Source organism: Gymnoscopelus braueri, assembly GCF_963280865.1.
Source record: "Gymnoscopelus braueri genome assembly, chromosome: 21".
Taxonomy (NCBI): Eukaryota; Metazoa; Chordata; class Actinopteri; order Myctophiformes; family Myctophidae; genus Gymnoscopelus; species Gymnoscopelus braueri.
In genome coordinates, this window is record NC_137623.1 from 37,793,640 (window position 1) to 37,814,423 (window position 20,784).

At 43.7% G+C, this 20,784-nt stretch overlaps 1 protein-coding gene across 4 annotated transcripts in view; it reads right to left on the reverse strand.

Moving 5' to 3' along the window:
* arhgap29a (Rho GTPase activating protein 29a) overlaps window positions 1-20,784 on the reverse strand; it is a 136,518-nt gene that overhangs the window by 30,893 nt on the left and 84,841 nt on the right. For 3 of the 4 annotated variants that reach the window (XM_080417978.1, XM_080417977.1, XM_080417979.1), the window contains one exon: window positions 5,836-5,979. In XM_080417978.1, the coding sequence (XP_080274104.1) occupies window positions 5,836-5,979 (144 nt within the window). Of the gene's footprint in view, window positions 1-132; window positions 286-5,835; window positions 5,980-20,784 lie in introns of those variants that run through there. The other variant, XM_080417980.1, reaches the window with a different exon arrangement.

Sequence of the window (20,784 nt, forward strand, 5' to 3'; positions counted from 1 at the left end):
TTTGTGTGACGATGTAGGATGATCAAGTAGGGTATTATTCATTTACGAAAAAAACACTAAAAAGGTTACAATATGGAGATACAGGTTTCTGCCCGACAGCAACGATATATAAACCCCTCTCTCACCACTTACCTAAACCTGGGTGTTATTCCTATTCAATGACTAAGGCCCTCAGCATCCAGTCCTTTTCAGATGATCCAACAGTGTGACAAATAGCACAACCACAAACTCAACAACGTCTCTTCAGCATTACTCGTGCTCACTGGCAGTTACCCCCCCCCCCCCCTTGACTGTGACTATTAGCAGTTACTAATGCTGGTGGTTGACTAGGAAACCTGCCTCTTTCTCTTGTCCAGAAAGAATGAATGAGAAGTCCACTGTAGTAGAGGACCAGGTAACCACCTTCTTCGAGTTGGTGGGCCCAAAACAAATGCTCCTTTTTCCAAGAAGTCTTTGAAAAATTCCCCGATCAGCACCGCTCGAGATTTCCTCCTGAAGTTCAAGCCAGAGGAGACGGTAATAAAAGGCCCTCTCTAAGGAGCGTCGACAAAACTTTTCCAGGGAATCGGATGGGGGGTCTCACTCACCTCCCTGGGGCCCACCGGGAGAAGCTTCTGTAAAAAGGCGGACTAGCTAAAACTTCCACTATGCCGAAGAACGTTAACCCCAAAAAAAAAAAAAATCTCTAACGTCTGTTACGTACATCTCCTCCTCTTCACTGCCTCCCCCCACCATGTATACCCCCCCACACACACACCCCCCCCATACAGGACATCCTGAGCCTCTCTAGAACACAATGCCAACACTCCGCTCAGGCCCCAACCAGCGGTCCAAACGTGGAAGTTACATCATCGGGCAAAAATGGCATTGTTTCACACTGGGAGAGAGAGAGAGAGAGAGAGAGAGAGAGAGAGAGAGAGAGAGCACCACAACACTCCTGTAACACACTCGTCAGATAGATAGAGAGACCCCCCCGATCGAGGATTTGTGGGTGGGCCTGGCCAAAACACGTAATATTGATCAGCATTTGGACGCAATAATCACGACGGCGTCATTGACCACAGAGTGAATTCATTCAGTAAGCACTTTCAACCCCGCCATCCCTATTTTGGGCAGACCAACGTTTTCGATAAAAGACATAAAATCGCAGATCTACAAGCTCACAACGCGTCCAATCGTGCCGCAGCGAGAGCTTGTAGATCGGCAATTTTCCGCTATTAGTCGTACAACAAAGTAGCTTAAGGGTTTAAGGGCGAGTTAGGTCCATCTCCCCTAACTGACCAATTGAATTGATAACAATTATATCGCTGTTGTCAGGCAGAAACCTCTAATCTCCATATTTCAACTTTTTGTGTTTCTTCGAAGATTAATGGCACACACGTCCATCAAAAGTAGCAGATCTACAAGCGTGACACGTGGCATGAAACGTGGCGCGAAGCGACGCGTTTCAAGCTTGTAGATCTGCTACTTTTGCAAAAAAAAATATTTGAATCCTGAAAAGAAACAGTTTTGGACATATGAGGTTTCGACACGACAGAAACGATATATATATTTCTATTACTACTACAACAAAGGATAACATCATAGAAATCAGTTGGAATTAGCTGAAAATGAAGCCCCAAAACACCATCATAACTCAGGTTGTACTTTCCCACCAAACAGAGGTGTTGAAGTGGAAATGTATATAGGCCTGTGTTATTGCTCCTCTCTCTGGATAGCAGCCAGGGGGGCTGCGAATAAACTCACAGCCCCCTGGCTGTAAGGGGCTGAGTTAAGCCTGGTCTAAAAAAGCTAAATCCACCAGGCCAACAGGTGGGCAAGCTCCCAGACCACGCGAGTGTGTGTGTGTGTGTGTGTGTGTGTGTGTGTGTGTGTGTGTGTGTGTGTGTGTGTGTGTGTGTGTGTGTGTGTGTACCCTTGCGCCCATGCACACACACAAGAGGGGAGAGAGAGAGGGAGAGCTTTATCTTTCCATCCAAGCTGCGCAGCAACCTAGATGTTCTACATTCTCTTATTTAATCACCCTACCTGTGAGGATTACTTTAGTATCACTTTACATAGTATAGTGTGTGTGTGTGTGTGTGTGTGTGTGTGTGTGTGTGTGTGTGTGTGTGTGTGTGTGTGTGTGTGTGTGTGTGTGTGTGTGTGTGTGTAGCCCGAACTTTGACAATGAAGGAGGTCAGTGTGTGAGAGTGGACTCCCTGATTTAGCCAAGTGTTCATAGGGGTCAGCAAAGTGAGCAGTTCTGGCCACCTAGTGGCTGAAAAAAGGTTACAACCCCATTGGACACTTAACGCAGTGGTTCTCAAAGTGGGGTACGGGGACCCCCATGGGTCCTTTCGGGGGGTTCCAGGGGGTCCCAAGCTAAAGTAGTTAACACATCGGGTGCAACACGGTCTGAACCGTGTTTGCGCAGAGTAGCGGTCCGGTGCCGAACACGGTCCAGACCGTGAAATATGTCTTTTTGTTTTTTTCGTTTTTCTCCACACGGGCGGGGCTAGAGCAGCTCTGGGAGTACCCATTGTGATCTTGAGAAGGATAGGCCAGATAGATCACCGGAAAAACAAAAACATGGCTGCCATCCACTTCCTGTCTATTTCCTTCTTTAAAACACCTATATCTCCGAATCTGTTTCCGGTGGGGAAAACCGGTCATGCGCGATGCGCGATCCCCCCCCATTGTAACTCGCGAGTGAAATGTTATGGTTCCAGGCTGTAGCCAGGGTCATCGCGCAACATGAATGGATGTTTTTTTTTACATGGATTTGCTCCTCGTGGAGTCTAGAGCTTTAAACAGCAAAGCGCAGTCAATGGGGAGAATGCTGGCACCCAACGTAAGTTGTTATGAAAAAATGCTGGCACCCAATGTGTTAACATAGCATCACAACCATCTTTATACATTTATACATTGGCTATTCAAAAATAGCAGATCTACAAGCTCACAGCGCTGCACGAAGTGACTCGCTTTGATATTTTTGAAAACTATCGAAAATGTTGGAAAACTTTGCATAATTTTGAATTTTGAATTCCAACACAAATCATCTCTTCTGGGGGGTCCCTGACACAAAAGGTTTTCAAATGGGGGTCCGCAGCCAGAAACATATCAATTTGAGGGGTTCCTGGCACAAAAAAGTTTGAGAATTACTAATTCAAAGAATACAAATTTTCCACATTCAGGACATTCATGTACCAACTGCAACAGCACCTGTGCAAATACACGGGCGTTGTTAGGCGTGTGCTTCAACATAGTCCATGCTTGTTAATTCATTGTCAGTGTCAATAACGGCTAAAACATGTCAAAACAAGTGATGGTATTTTGTTTTATATAAACTAATTTATGTTCACAGACATCTGAAACAACTCCACCTATTCAATGGAATCAACTAAATACTAACTTAATCCCCAAAGCGTTTATTTATGCCAACTGTAGAGCCGTTTCAGTTTCTAGCTGAATGCATAAGGATTTAATTTGCAAATCGTTGTGTCGGGTGGAAACCTCATTATGTCCACAACTGTTACTTTTCAGGATTCAAATTCAAGAGCAGCAAAAGTAGCAGATCTAAAAGCTAAAAAAGTGCCGCGTTTCGAGCTTGTGGATCTGCTACTTTTGACGCTCACGTAGTATGATCTGGTAGGTTCTTAAAATCACAAAAAGAAAATATGGAGATAAGAGGTTTCTGCCTGACAGCATCGAAATCATAGCTGCATGATCACAGACACACACATGCACGCACACGCACTCCAAATAATGGCCGAGAATGGAATGGCATGCGTGCACGAGCAAATGACACACATGCATGCACACACATGTGTATACACACACAATTACTGTACACACACACACTTCAGTTCTTCATTAACAGAGAGCTCTGCCAAAAGCGCACGGCAAAGGACCATGCAGAGCCCTCCTCCTTTGCAATGCAAATGGCGATGACTGGTATAGTACTCAGGGGATTCTTGTGTGACAGCCAGGTGAAGCATTGACCTGTGAGCCAGATCCTAATCTCACAGAAAGGAGAGACCATAGCAGAGAGGAATTCCACAGTCTGCCTCCCTCTGGACGGACGGACACAAGAGCACAAAGACGTCACACCCACCATGAATGGAAGATGTCTGAGTCATGGATTAAAGCAGAGGTCTTCAACGTTTTTCAAGCCAAGCACCCCTTAGCTGAGAGAGAGATGAAGCAGGGACCCCCCACTACATATTGCATAAAATTGTGTTGCAGATTGAACTTTTTCATAGATAGTTTCATAGACTTGTTTGACATACATACATTATATTTTCTATGTATATTTTGCATTCATGTATTTTCAGACAGTTAAATAGCCGATCTACAACCTCACAACACCTCTTGTAGATCTGCTATTTTCGGCTAATGTTCCCCATCACACAAAGATTTGGTGGACCCCCCTGGAGTTACTCTGAGGACCCTCTGGGGATCCCGGAGCAAAATGACTGATTTTTTTTTTTTTTGTTAGCCCAAGTCCTAATATGCGATCTGTGAAACAGCATGAAAGGAGCCCATCACACACACTAGCGTTTCTTAAACAATTAGCACAATATGTAGATTTTTTATGTTTTGGAAGCCATACAACCAACCAGTTGAAGACATTGCAGATTGGTGCTAAAGTCGGCCATACTAGGGTTCTCAACGGGCCTGAAAATTAAAAAGAATTTAAGGCCCAGCCCTAACTGGGCCCTACTGGGCCGGCCCGAAAACGTCGGGTCGGGTCGGGTTCGGGCAGAATTTGAGAACTCTAGGCCATACATGCCCTGACACAAAAAAGGATAGTCACTTTGGATCATCAGGATTCTGGAATCCATGCACTGACTGCTAAATAGTATTGATATTATCTATACAGACTTTCAATAGAGACTGCTGTATTATACTGACACTTCTTTCAAGAGGTATTGTGCTTTGAGTCTATCAAACTATTCTGAAACTTTCCCTGGGAAATCTTCTTTCTTCTTTCTTTCTTCAGACTTCTTTGAGAGTTGAAAGAGTGCGAGTGTGTGTGTGTGTGTGTGTGTGTGTGTGTGTGTGTGTGTGTACGAGCTAGTGAGAGAACCAAGATGTGTGTGTGTAAGGTTTCCAGGAGAGAGGCTGTCAAGGGGGGGAAAAGGGAGGGAGGAGATAAGACGAGACAGAAAACAGACGAAGAAGAGTGGCGGAGGAGTAGGTGGTTAAGATGCACGTAGAGACCGCGCGCCCACGTGCGTGTGTGTGTGTGTTTCTATACTTGTGAGGACCAAAACGTATAATTTGAGAAGTAGACATAATGAGCACCGTTTTCCTGGTCCTCACAGGACAAATGCTTGTTTTATGGTCAAAATAGATTTTTAGAGATACGTTTACAATTAGAAAAGGATTCAAGGTGGGGTTAGCGTTAGGATTAGACATTTAGAAGTTTGGTTCAGGGATCATAGATAAGAGTTATGCCTGATTTACACTTGATTTACACCGAAAAATAGCAGATCTGCATGCTCACAGCGCAATCTACAAGCTCTGCGGCGCGTTGTGAGCTTATAAATCTGCTATTTTTCGGCTTTAGGCTTACGGTTAAAAAATTCGCAAAAATAGTAAGAAATTCATAAAATCGCTTCTCTTAAAATGTTGATGTCCTCACAAGTATATTAATACAAATGTGAGAGAGAGTGAGAGTGTGTGTGTGTGTGTGTGTGTGTGTGTGTGTGTGTGTGTGTGTGTGTGTGTGTGTGTGTGTGTGTGTGTGTGTGTGTGTGTGTGTGTGTGTGTGTGTGTGTGTGTGTGTGTGTGTGTGTGTGTGTGTGTGTGTGTGTGTGTATGAGGGAGGGCCAGGTCATCACGGCTCACCTTTGACCCTGGCGATGACGGTTCCAGCCGCGCTGAGGATGTCCACGGAGTTGAGGCTCTGGTGCTTGGCGATAACAGCCTTGAGGACACGCAGCAGCTCGCCCAGGCGCTCGTGGACGGCCTGATGAAGACAGTCCTGGTGCTCTGGAAGAAAGAAAGATGCAGAGAACTTTGTCAATGAAACGGGCCAAAGACAGTGTGACCCAGTTAGGGGTGCAACCAGTTAATCGAACATATCGATTTAATCGACTATAAGAAATAAAAATAATCTTTAATCGACGATTGCAGGGGGTCCCCAGCAAAAGCAGTTAATATAGCATCACGATCATCTTAACCACTTTTTCCATTTATACCTTGGCTATTTTTGCAAATTTTGGAAAATTATTGAAAATGTTTGGAAAATCTGGAATAGTTGTTTTCATTGTCAGTCCTAAAGCTAGCACTCCACCGCACCGACGTCAGAGGCGGAAGGCGTTGGAAATCGTCTTTTGCCGACAACCTGCCGACAACCTGTTGTAGATGGTAGCGTGACGTCGCGTCGGCTAGAGCCCGTCGATAGCCACAGGGTGGTCAAGAGGGGGGAGAGAGGGTTTTGTACGTACCCAAATAAGCAACTACACTTCAGTAACAAGCCCAAACTAAAGCAGCACGCAACTATGAATATTTACAAGCGACTTTACAGGAAAACAAGCCCAAAGTCGCTTATAATAAGCAGACCTGGCAACACTGGCAGGCAACTGCTGTGGCTTCAGCCGACAATTTGCAATAGTTTGCGCAGAACTTTTTTACTTCCGACAACAGACTGCCAGTCTATTGTAGTCTGAAGTAGTCTGTTTGGTGGCGAACTTAACAATGAAGGAGGTCACTGTGTGAGAGTGGACTCCCTGATTAAGCCAAGTGTTCATAGGGGTCAGCAAGTGCGCAGTTCTGTGTCGCCATGCGCTGAGAGCTTATTGCTTGGCTATTTTTGTGTGACATTGTTGTACAACAGCAAGCGTATTATAAAACCTCTATTACATTTTTTTGTATTGATTTCTTGATATAAAAAAAGAATGAAAAAGATTACAGAAAAAATTGGGATGCACGATTAATCGCATTACAAAAACAAATTGGGATGCAAGATTAATCAGACATCATATCGGTATCGACCGATGTTGAAAATAATTGATAGCTGCAGCCCTGGTCCAAATAGCACCCAGCTGTACCCAAAACCAGTGACACCCAGTTATGTATGTGCAGCGGAGAGGAGATTCATGGGACACACACTATAGGCCTACGTATATTACATATATCTCTACAGGCACGGACTGGCACAGAAAATCGGCCCTGGCATTTGTGATCTTCACCGGCCCATAGCGGGGGTCGGCCGTGAGCGAAGCGAGCGGGCGCCGAAAAATTGCTTGGAAAATTTGTTTTTTGGTGACTTTATTTTGGTTTTAGGGTTGGCCAGACTGCCCGGCCCTTCTGGCATCTGCCAGAAGTGCCAGACCGTCCAATCCGGGCCTGTATCTCTATATTCTAACTTTTTGTGTTTTTTTGTAATGAATGCCCTACTTGATCATACTACAGCGTCACATAAAAGCATCAAAAGTAGCAGATCTACAAGCTCGAAACGCGGCGCAAAGCATCACGTTTTGAGCTTGTAGATCTGCTACTATGTTTGAATTTGAATCCTGAAAAGTAACAGTTTTGAACATAATAATAAGGTTTCCATCCGACAGAGACGATATGTATAATCAAGGCATTCTGCAGTCTGATATTTCTAAATGACCTAATAAATCATATTTCAAACATCAATAAATGATATTTCATGTCATAATAGTTTGAAATTAGATGAGGTTTGGCATTAGGCCTGTCTGTCTGTGCAACCCTGTCAGGGTTTGTTTTCACTATCTTTAGTTTTCTCACAATCTTTTGCCTCTCATAAGGAGGAAAGGGAAGGCAACAATTCTCTCAAAGCACACATGGGAAGGATGTTGACAAACTAGTTCTCTTGTCACCCGAGATTTACAAGCTTCAAAACAAGATTTTAATAGAGCGGCTCGTAAATAAAGCATTATGTGGGGAAGTCTCTTCTGGCCAGTGGCCACTGTTTAGGGTCCACACTATTCTTATAGCTCTCATGTCTTGTATAACACCGTTTCCCAAACAGTGGGTCGGGACCCATTTGTGGGTCACAATTAAATATCCCTTTCATTTTTGTTTCCTACATTTTGTTTTTAATTATTATTTCAAAGAAATTTCTAAAATGTCCACCCCAAAAAATATATTTGTTTTTAAAAGAATTTCATTTAAAAAACATTTCAAGAAATTCCATACATTTTGAAAGAAAAAGAAATTGTAAGAATAGCCGATCTACAAGCTCACAACTCGGATGCGTTGTGAGCTTGTTGATCTGCTATTTTCACTAGTTTGAATCCCGGGGAGAAATCTTTTTTTTCTTTTGGGTCTTGAGCTAAAACGTTTGGGAACCACTGTTGTATAAGACACTTTTTACTCAAAACGTACAGGGCAACTAAAGTTTTTTTCTGAGCGCTATGGTTTAATACTTAATGAAGAAGAGAGGTTTTGTGTGGTTTTGTATCAATCAATGTATCGGAGGTGTTTGTATGAAACCAAAGAATGTCACATGGGATTGCAACTAGCAAGCATTAGCCTGACATCATTATACCAAACATGGCCAAATGAGCTAACCTTCTGCTTTACCACCCTATAAAACACAGGAATAAATCACTGGAAGAGGAACCTCTCTCTTGTCCCCTTTACTCCCATTACCATATCCTGAATAGTCTTTCAGTAAAAGAAGAAGAATCGCGACGACGCGACTCACTTTTAAAAAACGGAGAACTTAAAGAAGCCAGCAGCAACGCCAACTTTTGGAATAACTTAAAAACAAAAAAAAGGTGGGCACATTATTGAGTCAATTCAGATAAACTCCATCTTAACTCAAAAGGGTTTTTGTATTGGTTTACACTCGTTACTGAGGGAACCAGGGCAGTCTGTCACGGCCAATCCATTCACACCGTGAATCACGGCAGACCCCTGGTTTCTGTCAACACAGTAGCGGTTGGGCCCGGGGTCTGGCGCAACCCGGGGCTCTCATGGAACATAAATCAGTGAGTTCTCAAACTTGTTCATGTCGAGGAGGACCCCATGTTAATATCGTTGCTGTCAGGCAGAAACCTCTTATCTCCAGATGTAAACGTTTTGTGTTTTTTCGTAAATGAATGCCCTACCTGATCATACTTACAGCGTCACACAAAAGTATCAAAAGTAGCAGATCCGCAAGCTCGAAAACGCGGCGTGAAGCGACGCGTTTTGAGCTTGTAGACTGCAACTTTTGCCGTTTCTGAATTTGAATCCTGAAAAGTAACACTTTTGGACATATGAGGTTTCCACCTGACGGAGACGATGTGTTTGGCCGGCAGGCTAGACCCCCCCCCCCCCCCCCATCTGAAAATATTTTGCGCCAGGGACCCCCATACAAGGTTTGTGCTGTTAATATTTCAAAGATATAAAAAAAATCCACAAGCTCACAACGCTGCGACGATCAACAGCTATTTTCAAATTGCTTGATTATATAAAGTGGTTGAACTGATTGTGATGCCTCAAGGACCCCTAGGGGTGTTACCGACCGTACCCTCTCTTTGAGGACCACTGACATAAACCAGAGGGGATTGTGAGGTGCAGTTCAGATTGAGACGCACAACCTTTGCACAAAATTCCTTTTCAGTTCTCGGAAGCTCTATTTACTGTAGGACAATCTACCCACTGATACAAAGAGTGTGTCCATCCTTTACATCTTTTAAGATCCAACAATTTCTTTTTATCATGGAAACTCAAACTTATGAACATTTTTAAATAGGCTAAAATGTAGGTTTCTCTAGTGTTCTTGGGTGTTCCTTGTAATTTAGGTCAAAACTAAGCAATTTTTACTGCTGTTTTTTCTCGTCTTTTGTACTCTTTACGTGTCCTTTTTGTAATGTTGCTTGTTTTCTGTACGGGGACTACGTATGGAAACTTGCATTCTTGCTAAATCCGGTGTATACGCTGTCCCGCTCCAATAAACGTATAAATAAGAATTAAATAGATTAGAAGCACCCATAGGATTTCACAGTCTTTGGCAAACGTACACACAGCGCAGTAGCGAGGGCTCTATAAACTGACACCCTGATCAATGCATGACTAAACATGACTAAACATGACCCAGGTTGATCTTTGGGTAATTAGTGGTAATCCAGTCAAGATATGGAAGGTATGTAGTCTATGTACAGTGCGGCGGGAGGAGACGAGAGTGCCGTGTTAGTGGGTGAGTCACCATCGCCGCAGGGCAGATTTACACACAGAGAACAAGAACATTATACACTTTGCTATCAAAGCACCTTGATAAGCAGCGAGGGAGGCGATTGTGTGAGGTCATGCTAGGGAAGCTGATATATCATCGCTGTAGGGTGGAAAACATGCATGTCCAAAACCATTCGTTTTTTTATTATTCATAAAGATTTCTTTTAACCCATTAAGACCTGAGGCGATTCTTAAAAATGCTTTCTAAATCCTAACAGTTTTTTGAAAAAAAACTTTCTTTTTTTCAAAAATAGCAGATCTACAAGCTCGTAGCGCGGCACAGAGATGAGCTATGAGCTTGTAGATCTGCTATTTTTGAATAGCCCAAGAAATCTAAAGTGACACAGATGCGTTCCAGGACAGGTCTTAATAAGTTAATAATAATAGTGAAAATAGGTGATCTACAAGCTCACAGCTCGTAGATCTGCTATTTACACTACTTTTGTGCGATACTCTTGTAAGATGAAGTAGGGCATTAAAGCTGCGCTAGCTAATAGAGCCCCGCCTGCTTGCTCAGGGGATAAATTGAATCTTGACTATACGGTCAAAATTTGTGTCAGATCACTGTATCTAGGTGAGACATGACCTTTGACACCATCTAAATGTCTCAATAGAAGAGCAGGGAGTACAACCACCCCAATTGTATAAGTTATATTGTATTAATATACTCTACCAGAGTAGCCACAAGGTTTCTGCCTGACACCAACGATATGAGAAGATCTTTTTTTCATTGACCACTGTAGGGGAACATACAGATTAACTGTGGTTGGCTGTCCCAGGGCAGAGGTGAACAGCTTTCAACCTGGCGTCCATTATATTTTGGGCAGGTCATTAAAGGCGAACATCTTCGAAACATTTCAATATATATTTTCTCTGCTCGTTGTGGTGCGATGAACTATAAAAGGGCTTCAGTGGTTAAGATAGACCCATAGGAGGTTATGAAAGTTTATCTTGCGCACAAACACATATGCGCACGCACACACACACACACACATGCATGCACTCACACAGAAATGGGTACAGGCCAGTCAAAGCCACATTTGTGCTGACGGTCACCCCTGGATTACCAGGGGCATGGAACCGGGGATCAGGAGACTTTAGCCATCTCCCACTTTTTCTTTCATTCGTCCCCTGTTTTTTGGAGCAGGACAAAAAACGGCTGGCCATGGGACTAATGTTGCAGTGTGTGTGTGTGTGTGTGTGTGTGTGTGTGTGTGTGTGTGTGTGTGTGTGTGTGTGTCCACGACAATGCCAGCTGCGGGCGGACCAGGAAATCCAATCAGCTGACCAGTAGGTGACCTGTTGACACTGGCCAGCAGGTCAGAACATCACAACAAGCACCGCACACACACACACACACATACACGCATGAGGAAATTACTTTCGACACACTCCAGCAATCCAACAAACCGATACTTTAACACTGAGCCCAGGTTAATGTTTTTTTTTTATGTTCTCAATATCACTACAGTAAAAATGACAGTGGGACTGGGCGTAGTAGTTCTCACACTTTCAAGATTAAAAAAAAAAAATCAAAAATAGCAGATGTGCAAGCTCGCAGCACGGCACAAAGTGAAACGCTGTGAGCTTGTATATCTGCCATTTTTGAATAGCCAATGCAAAAAAACAAAAAATGACTGTCCCGCTTTTAATGGGTTAAACCCAAAAGACTTCATCGTAGCTCATCAATAAACTCATTTATAGATGCTATGGCTAATCTATAAACTCACAATGCATTGCAGGCATCATGTAGATCTATTATTTTTTTGCAAAGTTTGACATTTTGGGAAATTTTGGGGACATTTGGTTTGCCTTACAGTACAATACTAGAGACGCCAGGTGGAAGGTGGTCAATGCATTCTGAGAAAAATTAAAAAATAATAACAGGAATGTCAAATAACAAGCCAATAAACCGACAGTGATACAAAGAGTTCCAAAATCCCAAGTTGAGAAGGGGTCAGATTTGTTACGTAACGCACAACCCAGACATTTTGGATCAGGAAAAGTCGATATAAGCTACAACATAACAAGCGTTTTTTTTTCCCCCTGCATGATGCCTGCCAAAAAGCCTCTCCACAGGACTTATGGAGTCCAACCCGTCCTCCATAGCAACCGCCTCCATCCGTCTTCATCACATGTCGTAGCATAAGCTACTTCCAGTAGCTGAGAGAACATAAGTGGTTTTGGATGACGACAGCATCTGGTCCTTTTGTTTTTTTTAAGACCTTTTTAAACTCTGTGCTTCTCAAACCTTTTTTCATGTCAAGGAAAACCCTAAATTAAAATGTATTTGGCCGTGGACCCCTATCTGAAATGATGCCGTGCCAGAGGACCCCTAACCCATTAAGACCTGAGGCCGATTCTATACAAGTGAGCTGTGAGCTTGTACATCTGCTATTTTTGAATAGCCGACACAAAAATCTAAAACGACATAATATGCTTGCCCGGTTTTAATGAGCTAATACAAGATTTGTGTTGTTTAAAAATATTAAAAATATTTCCAAAAATCTCTTGAAATTAGCAGATCTACAAGCTCACAATGCGTCGGACGGTGATGCGCTGCAGGCTTATATATCTGTTATACTGTATATCGGTTTGGCCGAGGGTAGCTGCATGGTCTAGGCCTCTCCAAAGTTGTGATCAGCGCTGGACCAGACAATCTGGCATCTCGTCGAGCTCTAATGGCAATGTGTGTGGAAGCGTCCTCCCTACTTTCGTCTACTCTCTGTGGACCTATAGTTCAAGGACCTTACCAGCCTCAATACATGCCATTGTCTATTTGGCTTTGACCTTCAAACATAAACATAGAGCAGCGGTTCTCAAACTTTTGAATTCCCATAGGACCCCAAAGCTCTGAGAGTGGACAAATGCCATTTGTACACTCTCAGAGTTACAGACCTGTAAGGGTCCATTTGGTTCCATTTGTACACTCTCAGAGTTACAGATCTGTAAGGGTCCATTTGGTTCCATTTGTACACTCTCAGAGTTACAGACCTGCAAGCAGTGATGAGCTGTGGATTTTTGAACTAGGGGGGCTATATTTTCTGACGTCACGTGCACGCATGTGCACATAGCCAATCAGCTCAGTGCTAGTTGAAATACTGTATTCAACATGTGATTTTTAATGTAATTATATCTTATTATTTAGTTGCATTGTTAATTTGTTGTTTTTATTTTTGTTTCAATTAATTAATTATTTTATTTTCCTTTTAGTTTTATATAAAAGCCCTTTACATAGACTCACCCACACATAAGTACTTAAAATAATCAGACAACTTGTCTTTGTCTTGTCTCAGAGAACTGCCTCTTCTAAGCGATCCCCTTCACACTCTGCAGTGCAGAGACTGTTGTCTCTCATTGTGAGAGGAATGTACACATTCAATTCAAGTCCATGGCTTTTTTCGAGTAGCCTAATGTTATGCAAAGCAGCCAGGTAGACGCTATTGAGAACGGCTCGCCGCTGACGGCGCGAACCTTGAGAGGCTATTGTTTAAACTTTAAGGTATTAAGACCGCAGCTGACGGTGCGTGCTCGCGCGTGCATGTGGAGCTCCCAGCCCCCCAGCCAGCGCCAGAACTAAGGGGTCGCCGACCCCCCATAGCACCCCCTACAGCTCCATTTGGTTCCATGTGTAAACTCCCAGGGTTACAGACCTGTAAGGGTCCATTTGGTTCCATTTGCACACTCTCAGAGTTACAGACCTGTAAGAGTCCATTTGGTTCCATTTGTAAACTCCCAGAGTTACAGACCTGTAAGGGTCCATTTGGTTCCATTTGTACACTCTCAGAGTTACAGACCTGTAGTCCATTTGGAACCCCCTCAGGGAACCCTGCACCCCACTTTGGGAACCACTGATAGATCATTTTCCAATGAATGGCTTTAATTATTAATTTTTTTTTACTTTTTCTACAAAGTCATTAAAGCATTACTGAATTACCTGAATAATAATAATAATAATTCAAAAATAAAAAAATCAAATTTTCGTCATGCAGTAAAGAAGTCATGGTCTTTTGAATCACTTTCTGTAAATCAATCTTTTCTCCCAGGAATTATTTTAGCTCGACCTTTAAAAGAAAGAAAAACTAAGAAAACATGTTGATCATCGTTCTGTAACTAAATGAAACGGCACCCTAGTGGTTTTCCACGAAAATCTAACAAAACCACGGTGGGCTTTGCACTCGTCAAGTGAGTCGTAGTCAAGGGGCTAAACATTCCAGACCACTGGTACAGTCCTTTAATGGGGAGGGGGGGAAATCTAAGCATGTCTGTCTGTCTCAATCATAGGATGGAACGAGGGGCCGAAGTTTTAGAGCGAGCCCCCCTTCAAATCTTAAGCCCATAATTGGCCTTGATCAGTTTAGATGCCATTTATGGACATTATCCCATGAGTGACAAAACACATATAATGGCCTAGCTAGGACCCCATGTCTACGGGGCTCTTTCACGAGAGAGTAACTCAATCCTACGTCCCGGGGGAATCGACCTCAAGGGAGCTGCAGGGTTTTATAATGGACCCTGGCATAAACCTCTGAATGCTCGCGAGAAAGAGGCTCTTCCCTTTGTGAAGCTCCATGGGCTTCAATCTTCAATGGTTGTTGTGTGGGCCGGCCCTCTCTGACGGGGACATCCTAAATGTGGGCTAATTAGCAAGACATTATCGCTGTGTCCACCAGCCCAGCAGGACATGGGGTAATGTACATGGGTGATGATTTAACCTCGTTTCCCCCCCTAAATAGGGGGGGAAACAATGGGGGAGAGGACTTGTTCCCACCGGGCGGGGAGGGGCAGCTATAAGGTCAACTCTCCCTGGGTACATCTTTGTACCGTTTACTGTGTGTACCATCCCAGTGTTTACCAAACAGTGGGATGGGACCCATTTGTGGGTCACGGACCCATTTTTATGGGTCATGACTCGCGAGTAAATATCTTTTATATCTTTTTTTTTCGTTTCCAATATTTGAAAAACATTTATTTCAAAAGATTTCCTTTTTAAATTTAATTTTATCTAAATTATTCATTGAAAAAAATAAAATTAAAATAAAAAGAATGTCTTGCATACATTAAGACATTCCATAATACAAATTTAATGTTAAAAAACTTCCCTTTTGGGTCACGGGCTAAAACAATTGGGAACGACCACAGTTTATGAATGTTACTCAGTAGCGGTTTGAAAAAAAGGAAATCGAAACTAAACAAGTGGTCTGGCAAGGATCGTTCTAGGGTTTGTTGTGGGGTGTTTTCTTTTTACCAGGAAAACCGCAGGGTTTTCAGTGAGGGCTTGTTGTTTGAGTGAGGAAAACCCTCATTATTGTCCCTGAGGCCACTAGCAAACAGTGGGACTGGTCGGTGGCCTCACTCACGGGTCCTTCCACATGGAGCATTTATGGACAATAAATCACAACGGCAGCCTTTCACATCTCACACCAGAGAGGAGAGGGGCTTGGAGAGCGCGAGTGTGTGTGTGTGTGTGTGTGGGGGGGGGGGGGGGGAGCAGACAACAGGGGAGGAGTGGTGGTGATGGGAATAGGAAAGAAGAGGTGGGTTGGGCCGCAGTGGTTCCCAAACCTTTTAGCTCGGGACCAAAAAAAGAGAAATTAGATGTTTGCCCCGGGACCCAAAACTAGTGAAAATAGCAGATCTACGGTTCACAACTGAGCTGTGAGCTTGCAGTTCTGCTATTTTCACTACTTCTTAAACGTATTTAAATTTTGGATTTATGGAAATTATGAGATTTTATTGATGAAAAGTAGAGATTTTCTTTTGGTTTAAACTTGTTTTAATCTTTTGAAATAATTCATACAGCTACAGGTACATGTACAGTAGGAAACAAAAACAAGGGATACAAAAAAATAAAAATTGGTCCGTGATCCAAACATGGGTCCCGAGTCCCGACCCACTCTTTGGTGAAACGGTGGGTTATAGGGGGTTTGAGTGGTTTTGGCCATAGCAGGCAGCACCCTCCGTTGGGCTTCGTCCCATATGTAACAGCCCCAACAGCGCATCACCTCATCTGAGCTCTACCTAGGAAAATAAAAGCGCTGTGGAACGAGCAGAGGGAGGCCACAGGGGGTGATCAAAACTCTGATCCGTGATGAGAGGAGGGAGGCCACAGATCAGGAGCTGGACCAGCCAGCCACATTGCCAGGTTTTTACTTCATTAGCGTCATGGAAACCCAACATTCCAGCCTCTTGTTAGAGGGAGCAGGGAATGGGGAGTTGTGTGGGGGGAGCAGAGAGGGGCAGAGGAGAGGAGGAGGGGGGATCCATAATGAAAACATTGTGGGATCATTCACCATCGCGATGACACCTCGACACGCAAACATTCAGACGGAACAGCTCTCTCTCTCTCTCTCTCTCAACAAGACAGGTGTCTGGTTGGTGGGACAAACATTAAACTATATGCTCTGTGTCTCTGTGAGCCTGTTTATTGATCAACGACATATGGGTACAACATTGCCAATTGCAAATGTTTCCTGTCCAAAGGCAATAGTAATACTGCTCAAAGATACTTCCGATGTCATGTTGCGGTCGGGCAGAAACCATATTCCATCATATTCATATTTAAACTTTTTGAGGTTTTTCGTAAATGAACACCCTACTTGATCATACTCCAGTGTCACACAAAAGCATCAAAAGTGGCAGATCCGCAAGCTCGAAACACGGCGAAACTTGGTAAAGTTCTCATTCTACTGCTCTGCCACCAAAACGTGGAATGCCACCATTGATTAAAGGATGTGTATCACTGGTTTCTTTCGAAATTGGCCTGATAAAACAGGAGACCACAAGGGGGATGTCATTTCCCCATCTCTTTTGTACATGTAGTGCTTGAGTTTGCTGATGACATGTAATTGTGTTAATTTGTGTATGCTATGTTGATGAATTGAATACATAGGACCACAATGGAAACAAGTCCCCAGGATTTTAGCTTTAATGTCTGACTGTACCACGTGCCTTTTACATTTCTGACTAATAAAGTATTCATTCGCTCAACAACAACAACAAATGGTGAAATATGTACAGTATGTCGCCTTTAAAGCTTAGCATCAACGGCAGAACACTTTATATAGCCACGAAACGTCCAACTATAGGAACTGGAGGTACGATATGACTTGGCAACATTCCTCTCGCGGTGACCCCAGCTATGCTCAGTCATGCACGGCAAATCATGGGAGCAATGTATTATTTATGCTTCAAAACATTTGAGAGAACAGAGGGGGGGGGCTTAATGGCACAAAGCAAGTGTGAAATCACTAAACATGTCAGAACTGGGTCCGCGGAGGTCCCGAATCGGATGGAAGGGCCCTCCGTGGTGAAGGGGCTAAATAGGGTGCTGGACAGGCTAGCCATGACTAAATGTCAATCAAAACCTCTCAATGTGTTCCTATTGAGTCAAAGCCCCAGCTGGACATTCCAGTCACTCGCCCCTTTGAATAAACCAACTAAGAATTTGGTACGGCGGTTGTGTTAAAAGAAAAGGTGCATTCATCAAAAAAAGGCTACATTTCGGGGCGCTCCTTTGAAACTCCCTTCAATCAAGGGGGACAAGAAACCAAACGCGGGCCTAATAAATCAATCACTGAATGACTCATTTCACCTCTATTTTTGCTCAAATGGAAATGGCTCAAATTCTTCTTAAATTGTTTCGGTTGCCGCATTCCTTAGCGCAATCCCCCACCACTCACAAGTATCTTAGCGAGGGTACGCAATATTTAGCACTTTAGCAAAAAACGAACAAAATCTACTTTTTTGCAAAACATTAAACATGGGGTGTGCAAAATGGATCCACTTAACCTTTACCCATGTGCTTGCTTTTAGGGGCAGGGCCATTCTAATTGGTGGCCTAACAGACCCATAACCCCCCTCCTCTTCAGAACCCTTAAAAAACACACACACACACACACACACTTCCTGTGACCAGTGCCCCGGGTCCACCTCCGTCGAGGGACCACCGGCAGGCTGCTCGCCAAGGATTAGGAGATTACACGCCGCTGGTAAAAGCTGGAGGACCTCTTGCCTTCTCCAGACTTCTGTGCTCATGCCAGGGCAAACTCCCTGCTGCTCCACCTTTTGATGGCCTCTTTCCCATGTCTGAACTGCACAAAAGGCCAGCATTTAAAAAGAACCCTAGGCCATATACACGGTACCTTCTTCTGCCTAGGTGGGGCGGGGAGGGTTCCTATGTTCCCGCACCGTAGGGTGCTGCACCCGGCCCGAGCCCCACTATTGAAGGAAGAAAGTCAAATTATACGAATGAGCAAATTATGCCCAGTGAACCCTGGGAAAAAACATTTCACTTTTCTTTCTTCGTTTTTCAGAGAATGGCCTGGAGCAGTGGTTCTCAAACTTTTTCAGGTCAAGGACCACCAAATTGATATATGTTTGGCCTTGGACCCCCATCAGTAAATGTTTTGTGCCAGGGACCGCCAGAAGAGAAGATTTGTGTTAAAACATTCAAAATTATTATTATGTTTCAAACACTTTTTAAAAAATGTTCAAAAATAGCAGATGTACAAGCTTGTAAATCTTTTAATAGCCAACGTATAAAATTCTTGTGACGCTGTATTGGACCCCACTTCGAGAACCAATGGCCTAGAGATGTGAATCAGGGTAATGTAAAAGAAAAAAAGACAAAAATGTGGAATTCAGCCAACTGAGGCCTTGAACGCAATCACACCCAAGTGGGGAAAGAAACGCATGAAATATTCCCAATCTTCCTATTGTAAGCCATGTCTATACCCTTGGATATGTCTGGTCTGGTCCTTAGCATTTCAATGAAGATGGCCTAGCGTGGAGTCAAGAATTTGCTGCTTCTTTTTTTTCTCTCCCTTTAATTTCTCCTTGGAGCTGTCTGTCACAGTGAGGGAAGACAGGCAACCTTTTTCTCTTGATATAACCCCCCCTCCCACCATCACCGCCATCACCGTCCACCACCACCACCCTCCTCCTCCTGTTGATGCAGAACTATGAAGTCCTGGCATTCCAACTATGCTTTCTTTAGGGAGAGAAACTTGCAAATCCCCCCATGGTGCAAACCTCTAGCTGGCAGCCAAAATGGGGGTGTGGGGGGGGGGGGGCAGCATTATAGCCCTGGCGAGGGAGCTATGGAGGGCAAGGCAGGCAGCTGGGAAGACCTATCTTTACAACCGCTAAAGAATGGCTGCCGAAAATGTGTGCCCTTAGTTGCTGCACACCTGTCAAGATCCGAGGCAGAATGGGAGGCGAACCTAGCGCTGGGGAGGACAAGAGGAACTTTGTTTAGTTTCACTAGCATCCTATAATCCTTGAGTGAAAGGGGTCTGTGGTGCGCTGGGGTCTGGGGAGGCCTGCACAGTTGACTTTTTACGGTGGCATTGGGAAACGCGATTACTTTTCATACTTAGGATTTCGGTTGTTTTTGCAGTGTGGGCTGTATGAGTGACACTTTTCGGGAACAACACACTCTTTGGTATGAGGAGGGGGGGGGGAAAACATGTTTAAAGTGCTGGTGAACTTTGAATTCTTGGGTACAAAGAGTTTTAGGGAGCTCATAAAGTTCTTTGTAGATAAAAATGGGAATTAGACGGAATTTCGAGGAATCTCATTATGTGCAAACCTAATTCGCTTTCTCAATAGAATCTTTGATTGGGAGCTGAAGTAGGTGAGCTGCTCTTGCGAATTAAGAGGGCACTGGGTTTGAGTTCAATCAAAACCCTTTTCGGGGAATTCAGAATCATCAGTGCAGAGGGAGTGACAGAACCATCCAGACACTGGCTGCGCTGCATATGTTTGTGGCTCTTTGGAGCCTCTTGCTTGTTGTGGAGGAGATGTTAATTTGCACATTATGTGTCAAGCTCCCTGTTGGGACTAAAGAACATCTTAATGACAAAAGGCCCCACCTCCCTGCACAACTTAAAGAGGCCCTCCATCTCCCATTCATCACCAGTTATGAAATATGGAGATTTGGGGGAAGCTCCTTTGCACAAAATAGTTTCTGCCATAAACAATGGCGACAGGAGAGAACACTTGATAATTGTTCAATGCAGGGCTTTGTTCATTTTGGTTGATATTCAAAAAGACTAACTAGTATTGTTAAAAGTTCAATTCAATTCAATGGAGCTTTAATGGCATGTCAAAACATAATTAAATAAATGGGGAAAGTACCGTACAGTTGGAGGGGGTACAGCATTGTGTTAAACAGAGCTATGTCACATTGCAATGTTATATGTACATGTTGACAAGGGCATAAAGCTTTTTGAAACAAATAGCAGCAATCTTGCAAGATTTAGCAATTACTTTTGGGACAATTAGCAGCATTTTCCCCAAAATTCAAAAAGAAAAGTTTTAAAAGTCTATCGCGTGTTTTGGCGTCTTTCACTCACCCAGCCCACCTCCCCACCCGAGCCATTTCCAGAATTTTCCACACTCTATTTCAGTCCCCCAATAGAGGGGAGAGGAGAGACGCCATTTGGTCCGAGCCACGCTTCACGCTCGGTCTGTTTACCTCCACATCAAATAGGGGTCCCCCCGTTCTTTTCAATGAGCACAGTAACCAAAGTGCCTCAACAACATAACTAACCATCAAGGACCGAGAAGACAGCCGATGGCGAACCCACCAGTGTCTCTACC